Source organism: Coregonus clupeaformis, chromosome 23, assembly GCF_020615455.1.
Source record: "Coregonus clupeaformis isolate EN_2021a chromosome 23, ASM2061545v1, whole genome shotgun sequence".
Taxonomy (NCBI): Eukaryota; Metazoa; Chordata; class Actinopteri; order Salmoniformes; family Salmonidae; genus Coregonus; species Coregonus clupeaformis.
The window spans coordinates 20,975,571-20,989,577 of NC_059214.1; the positions used below are offsets into that span (position 1 = coordinate 20,975,571).

Here is a 14,007-nt window from a genome sequence, read left to right on the forward strand (position 1 = left end):
GAGCCTCCTAGGTTTTGTATTGAAGTCAATGTACCCAGAGGAGGACGGAAAATAGCTGTCCTCCGTCTACACCATGGTGCTACCCCAAAGAGTGATGTTGAGGCTAATGTGGACCTTCATTGCAAAACAGTGTGTTTTAATCAGTTATTTGGTGACGTGAATATATTAGTGAGTAGGATGCAGTAGCGGTGCGTGGGTAAAATCACTGGGGAAGCCAAGAACCCCCCTAAATTCAACCACACCTTTGTTTTATCACAAAACCGGATAGCAACCTCTGTCCAATGATGTCCACAAAGCATATTGCATGTACAGTAACAGACAGTTACATGACCTACAGCATGGTCAAGCAAGATAATGTTTCCGACATTTTCGGACCAGTAAACAACTATTGATTTAGAACCACAGAGACTTACCGCAAGTCGCAAAGAAAACAGGAGGTGCCTCCACTATTCCTGCACCATTTCAACTTCAACATTTCAACATCATCAAATCACCTATGCTTAGTCTAATACAGTGACAACTAAAAGATACCAAAAACAATTTTGTCCAATCAACGTGAGCTAAATATGATGTGGCTGTCCATGGTTCTGATGTCTGTGTGTGCGTTCGTGCAAGTAGAAAAACATGTTGACTCACCCTACTTGTAGAGAAACGCCATCCTCCTCTCTTTCATGTTGACGAAACGGTCTATCACTAGGCTATCTGGCTATGAGACTCGAAATTGAGCTCAGGCGCATCCTGTTTCCATTGATCATCCTTGAGATGTTTCTACAACTTGATTGGAGTCCACCTGTGGTAAATTCAATTGGTTGGACATGATTTGGAAAGGCACACACCTGTCTATATAAGGTCCCACAGTTGACAGTGCATGTCAGAGCAAAAACCAAGCCATGAGGTCGAAGGAATTGTCCGTAGAGCTCCGAGACAGGATTGTGTATCTATACTGTATCTTGAAAACTTGATTTCTGACATGCAAAACATTTTGGGACTATATCAACAATGGACTAATGAAATAAAAACCAAAAGATCGTTTTGAGGTGGACTTTTCCTTTAAGTAATACTTTTGTATATTTTCTCTAATCACAGTGAATGTTTTGAGTCAGCAGTCAGATTCTGATGCCCCTTTACTTCAATACCAGGGAGCAGCAGCACAAGTCACATGGTGGAACATTCTTTGATAATGTAACACTGTGTTGTTTCACTAAAAGCCAATTACACCATGCTTTTGATGATTGATCTGCTCTGACAGTAGTGGATGGCATTGAAATCAACTGCCTCTGGACTAGTCTCTGGGCGTAAAGGGTGCTGGTTATGGGGGGGGATGGGAGAGGTGTGCGGGGGTTATGGCTGCCATAATCTCATTTGCTTGTTTGCTGAGTTGAGTTTCCAGATCACATTTATTCAAAAAAGAGAGCGGGAGAGATATCCACCGAACTTCTGCAAACTCAGCTCTACGAGACTGCTCTCTTACAACTTTGATTGTCCCCTGTGTCGACAGCTCAATCCACAGCTTCTGGAACTACAAGGCGCGCACTGGCACTCATAAAAGAATGTAGGGAGGTGTCATATTGAATGTGGGATTGCTTTTTAATCCCGGGCACATTGACTATTCTTGTCAATAGAAACCCAATACAACTGCCAGCTTGAGCTTTTTTTCTATAGGATTCTTGCTGGGCTTAATTTTCAAAGTGTACGCACAGATGCCAGGGAAGGCTTTTTCTCTTTTCTCCCTCTCCTTCTCTCCCTCTGTGTATCTGTGGCGGCAGCCCATGCCAAGAGCAACACGCGTGAAGCAGAAACGATCAGTGTGATCCTCCACCACCGCCTGCTCCCTAAGACTTGATGACCTGATGGGAGATGGACCCCCTTACCTCTTCCTCTCCTCTCATAACACCCCTACCACCCCTTGGCGAATACATACCGTTTTGTACAGTTGTGATGATGACTCCGAACTTTGAGAATAGACACGGTGGGTTTTTAGTAAGAGGATGTTATCTGGTTTTTAAAAGGAAGGTGCAGGCAGAAAGGTGCAGGCTTAGTCAGAGAGGTGAATTACCTGAGCGATTGACAAAATGTTTTGCTGATGGCCCATGCACATTAAAAGGCATAAGCCTACATACTAGACGTAAAAACACATTCCATTGCCTTTAAAGTGCAGCGGTGACTTCTTCACACTCCGTATGTGCCCAGTATGAATGCTATACTAGAATTTCCAACGGACAGAAACCCACTGTTTCTCAAACTGCCATTGACTTCATTACAGTCTTATGATTTAAGGATGTTTTTTATGCTGGACATCTCAGGTGTTAGCATGTTTCAAGAAAGGAAATCTTTGAGCGGAACAACAGTTAACCCAAATCAAATCACATTTTATTTGTCACATGCGCCGAATACAACAGGTATAGAGACCTTACAGTGAAATGCTTACTTACAAGCCCTTAACCAACAATGAATGCAGTTTTAAGAAAGAATACAAAAAAAAATCACAAAGAAATACAATATAAAATAATTTGAAATAAAAGTAACAAATAATTAAAGAGCAGCAGTAAAAATAACAATAGCGAGGCTATATACAGGGGGTACCGGTACCGAGTCAATGTGCAGGGGCACCGGTTAGTTGAGGTAATTGAGGTAATATGTACATGTAGGTAGAGTTATTAAAGTGACTATGCATAGATAATAAACAGAGAGTAGCAGCAGCATAAAATAGGGGGGTGGGGCAATGCAAATAGTCTGCATAGCCATTTGATTAGATGTTCAGGAGTCTTATGGCTTGGGGGTAGAAGCTGTTTAGAAGCCTCTTGGACCTAGACTTGGTGCTCCGGTACCACTTGCCTGTGCGGTAGCAGAGAGAACAGTCTATGACTAGGGTGGCTGGAGTCTTTGACAATTTGTAGGGCCTTCCTCTGACACCACCTGGTATAGAGGTCCTGGATGGCAGGAAGCTTGGCCCCAGTGATGTACTGGGCCATACGCACTACCCTCTGTAGTGCCTTGCGGTCGGAGGCAGAGCAGTTGCCATACCAGGCAGTGATGCAACCAGTCAGGATGCTCTCGATGGTGCAGCTGTAGAACATTTTGAGGATCTGAGGACCCATGCCAAATCTTTTCAGTTTCCTTAGGGGGAATAGGTTTTGTTGTGCCCTCTTCACGACTGTCTTGGTGTGCTTTGACCATGTTAGTTTGTTGGTGATGTGGACACCAAGGAACTTGAAGCTCTCAACCTGCTCCACTACAGCCCCGTCGATGAGAATGGGGGCGTGCTCGGTCCTCTTATTTTTCCTGTAGTCCACAATCATCTCCTTTGTCTTGGTCACGTTGAGGGAGAGGTTGTTGTCCTGGCACCACACGGCCAGGTCTCTGACCTCCTCCCTATAGGCTGTCTCGTCGTTGTCGGTGATCAGGCCTACCACTGTTGTGTCATCGGCAAACTTAATGATGGTGTTGGAGTCGTGCCTGGCCATGCTGTCATGAGTGAACAGGGAGTACAGGAGGGGACTGAGCACGCACCCCTGAGGGGCCCCCGTGTTGAGGATCAGTGTGGCAGATGTGTTGTTACCTACCCTTACCACCTGGGAGTGGCCCGTCAGGAAGTCCAGGATCCAGTTGCAGAGGGAGGTGTTTAGTCCCAGGGTCCTTAGCTTAGTGATGAGCTTTGAGGGCACTATGGTGTTGAACGCTGAGCTGTAGTCAATGAATAGCATTCTCACATACAGTTGAAGTCGGAAGTTTACATACACTTAGGTTGGACTCATTAACACTCGTTTTTCAACCACTCCACAAATTTCTTGTTAACAAACTATAGTTTTGGCAAGTCGGTTAGGACACCTACTTTGTGCATGACACAAGTAATTTTTCCAGCAATTGTTTACTGACAGATTATTTCACTTATAATTCACTGTATCACAATTCCAGTGGGTCAGAAGTTTACATACATTAAGTTGACTGTGCCTTTAAACAGCTTGGAAAATTCCAGAAAATGATGTCATGGCTTTAGAAGCTTCTGATAGGCTAATTGACATCATTTGAGTCAATTGGAGGTATACCTGTGGATGTATTTCAAGGCCTACCTTCAAACTCAGTTCCTCTTTGCTTGACATCATGGGAAAATCAAAAGAAATCAGCCAAAACCTCAGAAAAAACATTGTAGACATCCACAAATCTGGTTCATTCTTGGGAGCAATTTCCAAACGCCTGAAGCTACCATGTTCATCTGTACAAACAATAGTACGCAAGTATAAACACCATGGGACCACGCAGCCGTCATACCGCTCAGGAAGGAGACGCGTTCTGTCTCCTTGAGATTAACGTACTTTGGTGCGAAAAGTGCAAATCAATCCCAGAACAACAGCAAAGGACCTTGTGAAGATGCTGGAGGAAACGGGTACAAAAGGATCTATATCCACAGTAAAACAAGTCCTATATTGTCATAACCTGAAAGGCCACTCAGCATGGAAGAAGCCACTGCTCCAAAACCGCCATAAAAAAGCCAGACTAGGGTTTGCAACTGCACATGGGGACAAAGATCGCACTTTTTGGAGAAATGTTCTCTGGTCTGATGAAACAAAAATAGAACTGTTTGGCCATAATGATCAACGTTATGTTTGGAGGAAAAAGGGGGATGCTTGCAAGCCGAAGAACACCATCCCAACCGTGAAGCACAGGGGTGGCAGCATCATGCTGTGGGGGTGCTTTGCTGCAGGAGGGACTGGTGCACTTCACAAAATAGATGGCATCATGAGGAAGGAAATGTATGTGGATATATTGGATATATCTCAAGACATCAGTCAGGAAGTTTAAAGCTTGGTCGCAAATGGGTCTTCCAAATGGACAGTTACCCGAAGCATACTTCCAAAGTTGTGGCAAAATGGCTTAAGGACAACAAAGTCAAGGTATTGGAGTGGCCATCACAAAGCCCTGACCTCAATCGTATAGAAAATATGTGGGCAGAACTGAAAAAGTGTGTGCGAGCAAGGAGGCCTACAAACCTGACTCAGTTATTCCAGCTCTGTCAGGAGGAATGGGCCAAAATTCACCGAAATTATTGTGGGAAGCTTGTGGAAGGCTACCCGAAACGTTTGACCCAAGTTAAACAATTTAAAGGCAATGCTACCAAATACGAATTGTGTGTATGTAAACTTCTGACCCACTGGGAATGTGATGAAAGAAATAAAAGCTGAAATAAATCATTCTCTCTACTATTATTCTGACATTTCACATTCTTAAAATAAAGTGGTGATCCTAACTGACCTAAAACAGAGAATTTTTACTAGGATTAAATGTCAGGAATTGTGAAAAACTGAGTTTAAGGCTAAGGTGTATGTAAACTTCTGACTTCAACTGTAGGTGTTCCTTTTGTCCAGGTGTGAAAGGGCAGTGTGGAGGGCAATAAAGATTGCATCATCTGTGGATCTGTTGTGGCGGTATGCAAATTAGAGTGGGTCTAGGGTTTCTGGGATAATGGTGTTGATGTGAGCCATGACCAGCCTTTTAAAGCACTTCATGGCTACAGATGTGATTGCTACGGGTCGGTATTCATTTAGGCAGGTTACCTTAGTGTTCTTGGGCACAGGGACGATGGTGGTCTGCTTAAAACATGTTGGTATTCCAGACTCAGACAGGGAAAGGTTGAAAATGTCAGTGAAGACAGTTGCCAGTTGGTCAGCGCATGCTTGGAGTACACGTCCTAGTAATCCGTCTGGCCCTGCGGCCTTGTGAATGTTGACCTGTTTAAAGGTCTTACTCACATCGGCTACGGAGAGCGTGATCACACAGTCGTCCGAAACAGCTGATGCTCTCATGCGTGTTTCAGTGTTACTTGCCTCGAAGCGAGCATAGAAGTAATTTAGCTCGTCTGGTAGGCTCGTGTCACTGGGCAGCTCGCGGCTGTGCTTCCCTTTGTAGTCTGTAATAGTTTACAAGCCCTGCCACATCCGACGAGTGTCGGAGCCGGTGTAGTACGATTCGATCTTAGTCCTGTATTGACACTTTTCCTGTTTGATGGTTCATCGGAGGGCATAGCGGGATTTCTGATAAGCTTCCGGGTTAGAGTCCTGCTCCTTGAAAGAGGCAGCTCTACCCTTTAGCTTAGTGCGGATGTTGCCTGTAATCCATGGCTTCTGGTTGGGGTATGTACAGTGGGGAAAAAAAGTATTTAGTCAGCCACCAATTGTGCAAGTTCTCCCACTTAAAAAGATGAGAGAGGCCTGTAATTTTCATCATAGGTACACGTCAATTATGACAGACAAAATGAGACTTTTTTTCCCAGAAAATCACATTGTAGGATTTTTTTATGAATTTATTTGCAAATTATGGTGGAAAATAAGTATTTGGTCAATAACAAAAGTTTCTCAATACTTTGTTATATACCCTTTGTTGGCAATGACACAGGTCAAACGTTTTCTGTAAGTCTTCACAAGGTTTTCACACACTGTTGCTGGTATTTTGGCCCATTCCTCCATGCAGATCTCCTCTAGAGCAGTGATGTTTTGGGGCTGTCGCTGGGCAACACGGACTTTCAACTCCCTCCAAAGATTTTCTATGGGGTTGAGATTTGGAGACTGGCTAGGTCACTCCAGGACCGTTGAAATGCTTCTTAAGAAGCCACTCCTTCGTTGCCCGGGCGGTGTGTTTGGGATCATTGTCATGCTGAAAGACCCAGCCACGTTTCATCTTAAATGCCCTTGCTGATGGAAGGAGGTTTTCACTCAAAATCTCACGATACATGGCCCCATTCATTCTTTCCTTTACATGGATCAGTCGTCCTGGTCCCTTTGCAGAAAACAGGCCCAAAGCATGATGTTTCCACCCCCATGCTTCACAGTAGGTATGGTGTTCTTTGGATGCAACTCAGCATTCTTTGTCCTCCAAACACGACGAGTTTAGTTATAAAAAGTTATATTTTGGTTTCATCTGACCATATGACATTCTCCCAATCTTCTTCTGGATCATCCAAATGCACTCTAGCAAACTTCAGACGGGCCTGGACATGTACTGGCTTAAGCAGGGGGACACGTCTGGCACTGCAGGATTTGAGTCCCTGGCGGCGTAGTGTGTTACTGATGGTAGGCTTTGTTACTTTGGTCCCAGCTCTCTGCAGGTCATTCACTAGGTCCCCCCGTGTGGTTCTGGGATTTTTGCTCACCGTTCTTGTGATCATTTTGACCCCACGGGGTGAGATCTTGCGTGAAGCCCCAGATCGAGGGAGATTATCAGTGGTCTTGTATGTCTTCCATTTCCAAATAATTGCTCCCACAGTTGATTTCTTCAAACCAAGCTGCTTACCTATTGCAGATTCAGTCTTCCCAGCCTGGTGCAGGTCTACAATTTTGTTTCTGGTGTCCTTTGACAGCTCTTTGGTCTTGGCCATAATGGAGTTTGAAGTGTGACTGTTTGAGATTGTGGACAGGTGTCTTTTATACTGATAACAAGTTCAAACAGGTGCCATTAATACAAGTAACGAGTGGGGACAGAGGAGCCTCTTAAAGAAGAAGTTACAGGTCTGTGAGAGCCAGAAATCTTGCTTGTTTGTAGGTGACCAAATACGTATTTTCCAACATAATTTGCAAATAAATTCATTAAAAATCCTACAATGTGATTTTCTGGAGAATAGTTCATAGTTGACGTGTACCTATGATGAAAATTACAGGCCTCTCTCAACTTTTTAAGTGGGAGAACTTGCACAATTGGTGGCTGACTAAATACTTTTTTTCCCCACTGTAGTGTGGTCTACAGCTTATCATGAGATACTCTAATCAGGCGAGCAAAACCTCGAGACTTCCTTAGATATCGTGCACCAGCTGTTGTTTACAAATATACATAGACCGCCACCCCTTGTCTTACCAGAGGTTGCTGTTCTATCCTGCCAATACAGTGTATAACCTGCCAGCTTATGTTATTCATGTCTTCCTTCAGCCACGACTCTGTGAAACATAAGATATTACAGTTTTTAATGTCCCGTTGGTAGGATATTCGTGCCTGTAGTTCGTCCACTTTATTATCAAGCGATTGTAAATTGGCCTATAGTATCGATGGCAAATGCAGATTAGCCACTCGTCGCCGGCTCCTTACCAGGCACCCCGATCTCCTTCCGCGATATCTCCTTTTCTTTCTACTGCGAATGACGGGGATGAGGGCCCTTTCGTGTGTCTGGAGCAAATCCCTCTCGTCCGACTCATTAAAGAAAAATTATTTGTCCAGTTCAAGGTGAGTAATCGCTGTTCTGATGTCCAGAAGCTATTTTCGGTCATAATAGACGGTAGCAGCAACATTATGTACAAATTTAGTTACCAACAATGCGAAAAAACACACAAAATAGCACTGTTGGTTAAGAGTCCATAAAACGGCAGCCATCCCCTCCGGCGCCATCTTCAGTTCTCCCATGCACTAATCATGTAGTCATAAGGGGATAGGGATTCACAAGGAGAATGAATGAATAAGAGCTGCCTAGGAATATATGTAGAAAGCAGTAGAAGAGTGTCCGTTTCGAGGCTTAGGTACAACTGTCATAGCTTCCCTCATCATAACACAGCCCCTTCATCTCCCCTTGATGGTGTCATGCAAGTGAGAGGCGTGAAAGCACCGTGACACTCCACAGGCCCGTTCGACACTCAGCCACTAATTCATCATGACAAATGTGCTCAGATGATCTGGCCCAGCAGCACTAATGGGGAGAGGAGAGAGGGCTCTTCATTTGCACAAGACCGACTCCAATTAATCCATCCAGCTTTACTTTGGGCTAATTGCAGCGTGTCCCTGCACAGGGCTACCTGACACCATTTGTCTGTGGGCACCATTCTGAGAGATCCGTCTTTGTGTGTTTTGGCTGAGGCCTGTAAGATGTTTATGTTGCGTCAGACATAAAATGATGATATCTGACATTCCTTTTCTTAGCCCTGTTTTAGGTTGTTTACAGTGACAAGTACATGATTTTATAATTTCTGCAATACTGTGCAATTTTTATTTTATTTTTGTTTGATTAAACAAATATATTTTTGAAATTTTCAAATGTAGACTTAAAGGTGCACTATGCAGAAATCGCTCCGCCATTTCCTGGTTGCTAAAATTCTAATAGTTTGCCTAATTTCAGTTTTGGTGACAAAACAAGCAGACATTGTGTAGAGAATCTAAACCGCTGTAAATATATTTTCCATAACCAAAAATATTGTATTTTCAGCTGTTTGAAGCTGGTGTACAAAACCGAAAGTAAAAGATGCAAAAACGAAACTTAATAGCGCAGATAGAACATATCTACCACTTGTTAGACTTGCTTTCAATGAGAATGAAAGCTCTATAACTCACCTTTCTATGTGAATTTGGTCGGGTCGCCCAAAATGTTACATACAGTGCATTCGGAAAGTATTCAGACCCCTTGACTTTTTCCACATTTTGTTACGTTGCAGCCTTATTCAAAATTGATTAAATTATGTATTTTTCTCATCAATCTACACACAATACCCCATAATGACAAAGTGAAAACAGGTTTTTAGACATTTTAGCAAATGTATTAAAAATAATAAACTGAAATACCTTATTTACATAAGTGTTCAGACCCTTTGCTATGAGACTCGAAATTGAGCTCAGGTGCATCCTGTTTCCATTGATCATCCTTGAAATGTTTCTACAACTTGATTGGAGTCCACCTGTGGTAAGTTCAATTGATTGGACATGATTTGGAAAGGCACACACCTGTCTATATAAGGTCCCACTGTTGACAGTGCATGTCAGAGCAAAAACCAAGCCATGAGGTCGAAGGAATTGTCCGTAGCGATCCGAGACAGGATTGTGTCGAGGCACAGATCTGGGGAAGGGTACGGAAAAATGTCTGCAGCATTGAAGGTCCCCAAGAACACAGTGACCTCCATCATTCTTAAATGGAAGAAGTTTGGAACCTCCAAGACTCTTCCTAGAGGTGGCCACCCGGCCAAACTGAGCAATCGGGGGAGAAGGGCCTTGGTCAGGGAGGTGACCAAGAACCCGATGGTCACTCTGACAGAGCTCCAGAGTTCCTCTGTGGGGATGGGAGAACCTTCCAGAAGGACAACCATCTCTGCAGCACTCCACCAATCAGGCTCCAGAGCACTCAGGACCTCAGACTGGGGCGAAGGTTCACCTTCCAACAGGACAGCAACCCTAAGCACACAGCCAAGACAAAGCAGGAGTGGCTTCGGGACAAGTCTCTGAATATCCTTGAGTGGCCCAGCCAGAGGCAGGACTTGATCCCGATCGAACATCTCTGGAGAGACCTGAAAATAGCTGTGCACCGACGCTCCCTATCCAACCTGACAGAGCTTGAGAGGATCTGCAGAGAAGACTTAAGGCTGTAATCACTGCCAAAGGTGCTTCAACAAAGTACTGAGTAAAGGGTCTGAATACTTATGTGAATGTGAAATTTCAGTTTTGTATTTGTAATAAATTTGCAAACATTTCTACAAACTTGTTTTTGCTTTGTCATTATGTGGTATTGTGTGTAGATTGATGAGGGGGATAAAACAATTTATTCAATTTTAGAATAAGGCTGTAAAGTAACAAAATGTGAAAAAAGTCAAGGGGTCTGAATACTTTCAGAATGCACCTTTTTGTAGCATTAAGCAATAAGGTAGAGGTAGACTTAAAGGGATAGTTCGGAATTTTGGCATTGAGGCCCTTTATCTACTTCCCTAGCTAGCATGCTGTACCTGAATACTTCAAGTCTTTGTGCTAAGCTAGTTAGCATTGGCTCACGAAACTACCTCTAACTTCCTTCATACTGGACACAGATACATAAAAATGGTATCCACTTTGGGGAAGTAGATAAAAGGCTTCATTGCCAAAATCCCAAACTATCCCTTTGAGCAATAAGGCCCGAGGGGTTGTGGTATATTGGCCAATATACCACCACTAAGGACTGTTCTTAGACACGACGTGAAGCAAAGTGCCTGAATACAGCCCTTAGCCGTGGTATATTAGCTATATACCACAAACGCCAGAGGTACCTTATTGCTATTATAAACTAGTTACCAACATAAATAGAACATTACACCAGCATTTTTGTATAATACCCATAGTATATTGTCTGATATACTCAGGGCTGAAATGCTGTTTCAGCCAATCAGCATCCAGGACCCAAACTACCCTGTTTATAATTTGCATTAGACAAGGGAAAGTTCCTAAACACCATATGGTGAATTTTGTTGCTGGATCGTACAGACATGTGAACAATAAAGTGTGTGACTGTCAGACCCTAAACACAATGTCATTGTTATTACCGTATAATAAATTACCATATATGCTTTTTCACATCATATGCTGTGGGCTGTCCTGACTACATCTGTGTGAGTGTGATGTGACAACACATTCCTTTGGCCTGAAACAAAGCCTTTGGCAAGAGCAGGACATTCCTGTTCTAAAGTTAGACGTGATCTGACTTTTAATTAATCCATCGCAAATTGATTTCTATCTCTCCAGAGATGCAAAACTTAATGAGTCATACTGTAGAATATAAACTGATTGTTCGTCCTTTGGAACAAGAGAATTGTGATCTAACGCCATAGTTGTTTTAGGTTGATCATTCTCAGTCATTAGTCCTTGAGAATTGGCCTAAATTGTTGTAATTATAGTGGAAGGAATGACCTCATCTTTGTCTATTGAAGTACGGGTATATATGAAATCCAGGACGATTGTTTGTCTGTCAATTCAGCTTTAGCTTCAACGAAAACAAAGGTTTTCTCTGGAGTGTACACTGCAGCCTGGTTAATACTGCCTCCTGTTTCTGGAGCCGTATTTTTCTAAGGTGTGTGGCACATCTGTGCAGCTATTGTTTATTCATGGAGTAAACCCTTTGAAATGTGTTAAGATACTTCCCACTCATTATAAAAATCCTGCCACCCATGGATTAGGACTTTGATGTCACCAATCCTGCTTCAAAGGCTTCTTTCACTGCTATTAATCACAGTTTAGCCTCTGAAGATATAGCCAGAGAAAACATTTGGACATCTTGTGCAGAAACTTTGAAATGTTTCAGACTGTCTTGCATATGCTCGGTTCATATCCTCTCGTGTGTGCGGGAGTGACTGTAGCACTGCAGTGCAGATAGCTGTACTGCTGATTCCATAAAATCCAGCTCAGACTGGTGAGGTCCTAAACTGCCCTTTCTGTCTACCTAAAGGGTTACCCAACACACTGGTCCATAATGGAACTGGCCTGCTCTCAAGAGACATGCTTGTTGAAAGCAGGAGTTAACTTGATTTGCGGGGCATGGACTCTACAAGGTGTCGAAAGCGTTCCACAGGGATGCCGGCCCATGTTGACTCCAATGCTTCCCACAGTTGTGTCAAGTTGGCTGGATGTCCTTTGGGTGGTGTAACATTCTTGATACACACGGGAAACTGTTGAGTGTGAAAAACCCAGTTCTTGACAGAAACTGGTGCGCCTGGCACCTACTACTATACCCCGTTCAAATGCACTTAAATCTTTTGTCTTGCCCATTCACCCTCTGAATGGCACAATCCATGTATCAATTGTCTCAAGGCTTAAAAATCCTTCTTCAACCTGTCTCCTCCCATTCATCTACACTGATTTGAAGTGTATTTAACAAATTACATCAATAAGGGATCATAGTTTTCACCTGGATTCACCTGGTCAGCCTATGTCATGGAAAGAGCAGGTGTTCATAAAGTATGTGGCATTGTATTGACGTGTTGCTTTGCTGTGTTGGTTTGAACAGGTAATCTGGCCACTTCCAGGGCGAGAGTCACTGCTGCCTCAAGGTCACTGCCACCCCAGCTCAGCTCAGGACGCAACAAGGTGGGCACTATCTCCCTTAAAGGGATACTTCAGGATTTTATCTACTTCCCCAGAGTCAGATGAACTTGTGGATACCATTTTTTGTCTTTGTGTGCAGTTTGAAGGAAGTTGCTAGCGTAATTGCTAACTAGTTAGCATTGGCTCACGAAACTACCTCTAACTTCCTTCATACTGGAAAGAGAGACCTAAAAATGCTATCCATTAGTTCATCTGACTCTGGGAAGTATCCCGAAGTATCCCTTAAACCCTTTTAAGGGCTATTATTTAATCCAAGTTGAGACCATATCACTCTTTGGACTCTATTTTTGGCTGGCGTTAAAGCAGCGCTAGTGTTAAACGCAGATTAGTTTGCAATTTCGTCATGTAAAAACTGGCACACTTGCATTTTTCAGCTCTAATGCCAGATTCTGCAATTTACCCATCTTACATCAGCTCGCTTGCGCTCAGATGGGAGGGGTGGAAATATTTGAGGTGTGTCCTTAAAAACATGATCCAAAGTGCTTATCTAGCCGTGACACACAAAGCTCATATGCGCATGGAACAAGATGTGCTTTTGGTGCATGCATACTTCGTATTTAGAAACATAAAACAGTAATGTTTTTTCCCCATTTCGTTTTATTTTATTAAAAACCAATCATAGCCTCCCCTCCTCTCAATGAAGGCTGTTTTCTTTTTGTCCTGCCCAATCTAATCAAGTAGGCTAGTCAAGACCGTTGATAAAGTGTTTGGGTCCGGAGACCGCTTGGAGATAAATCTTAATCACCAAAGCTTTATTAAAAGATAATGTTTGAGAGGAACAAAACAGTGAGCTGACATTCCCTTTTTATCTACAGTGGGGAAAAAAGTATTTAGTCAGCCACCAATTGTGCAAGTTCTCCCACTTAAAAAGATGAGAGAGGCCTGTAATTTTCATCATAGGTACACGTCAACTATGACAGACAAATTGAGGAAAAAAAATCCAGAAAATCACATTGTAGGATTTTTAATGAATTTATTTGCAATTTATGGTGGAAAATAAGTATTTGGTCACCTACAAACAAGCAAGATTTCTGGCTCTCACAGACCTGTAACTTCTTCTTTAAGAGGCTCCTCTGTCCTCCACTCGTTACCTGTATTAATGGCACCTGTTTGAACTTGTTATCAGTATAAAAGACACCTGTCCACAACCTCAAACAGCCACACTCCAAACTCCACTATGGCCAAGACCAAAGAGCTGTCAAAGGA

The 14,007-nt window shown here is 43.1% G+C and overlaps 1 protein-coding gene across 1 annotated transcript in view; it reads left to right on the plus strand.

The window, feature by feature from the left end:
* myo3b (myosin IIIB) overlaps positions 1 to 14,007 on the plus strand; it is a 115,228-nt gene that overhangs the window by 51,119 nt on the left and 50,102 nt on the right. Inside the window, exon 25 of the mRNA XM_041844349.1 lies at positions 12,704 to 12,783. Within this exon, the coding sequence (XP_041700283.1) occupies positions 12,704 to 12,783 (80 nt within the window). The remainder of the gene's footprint in view (positions 1 to 12,703; positions 12,784 to 14,007) is intronic.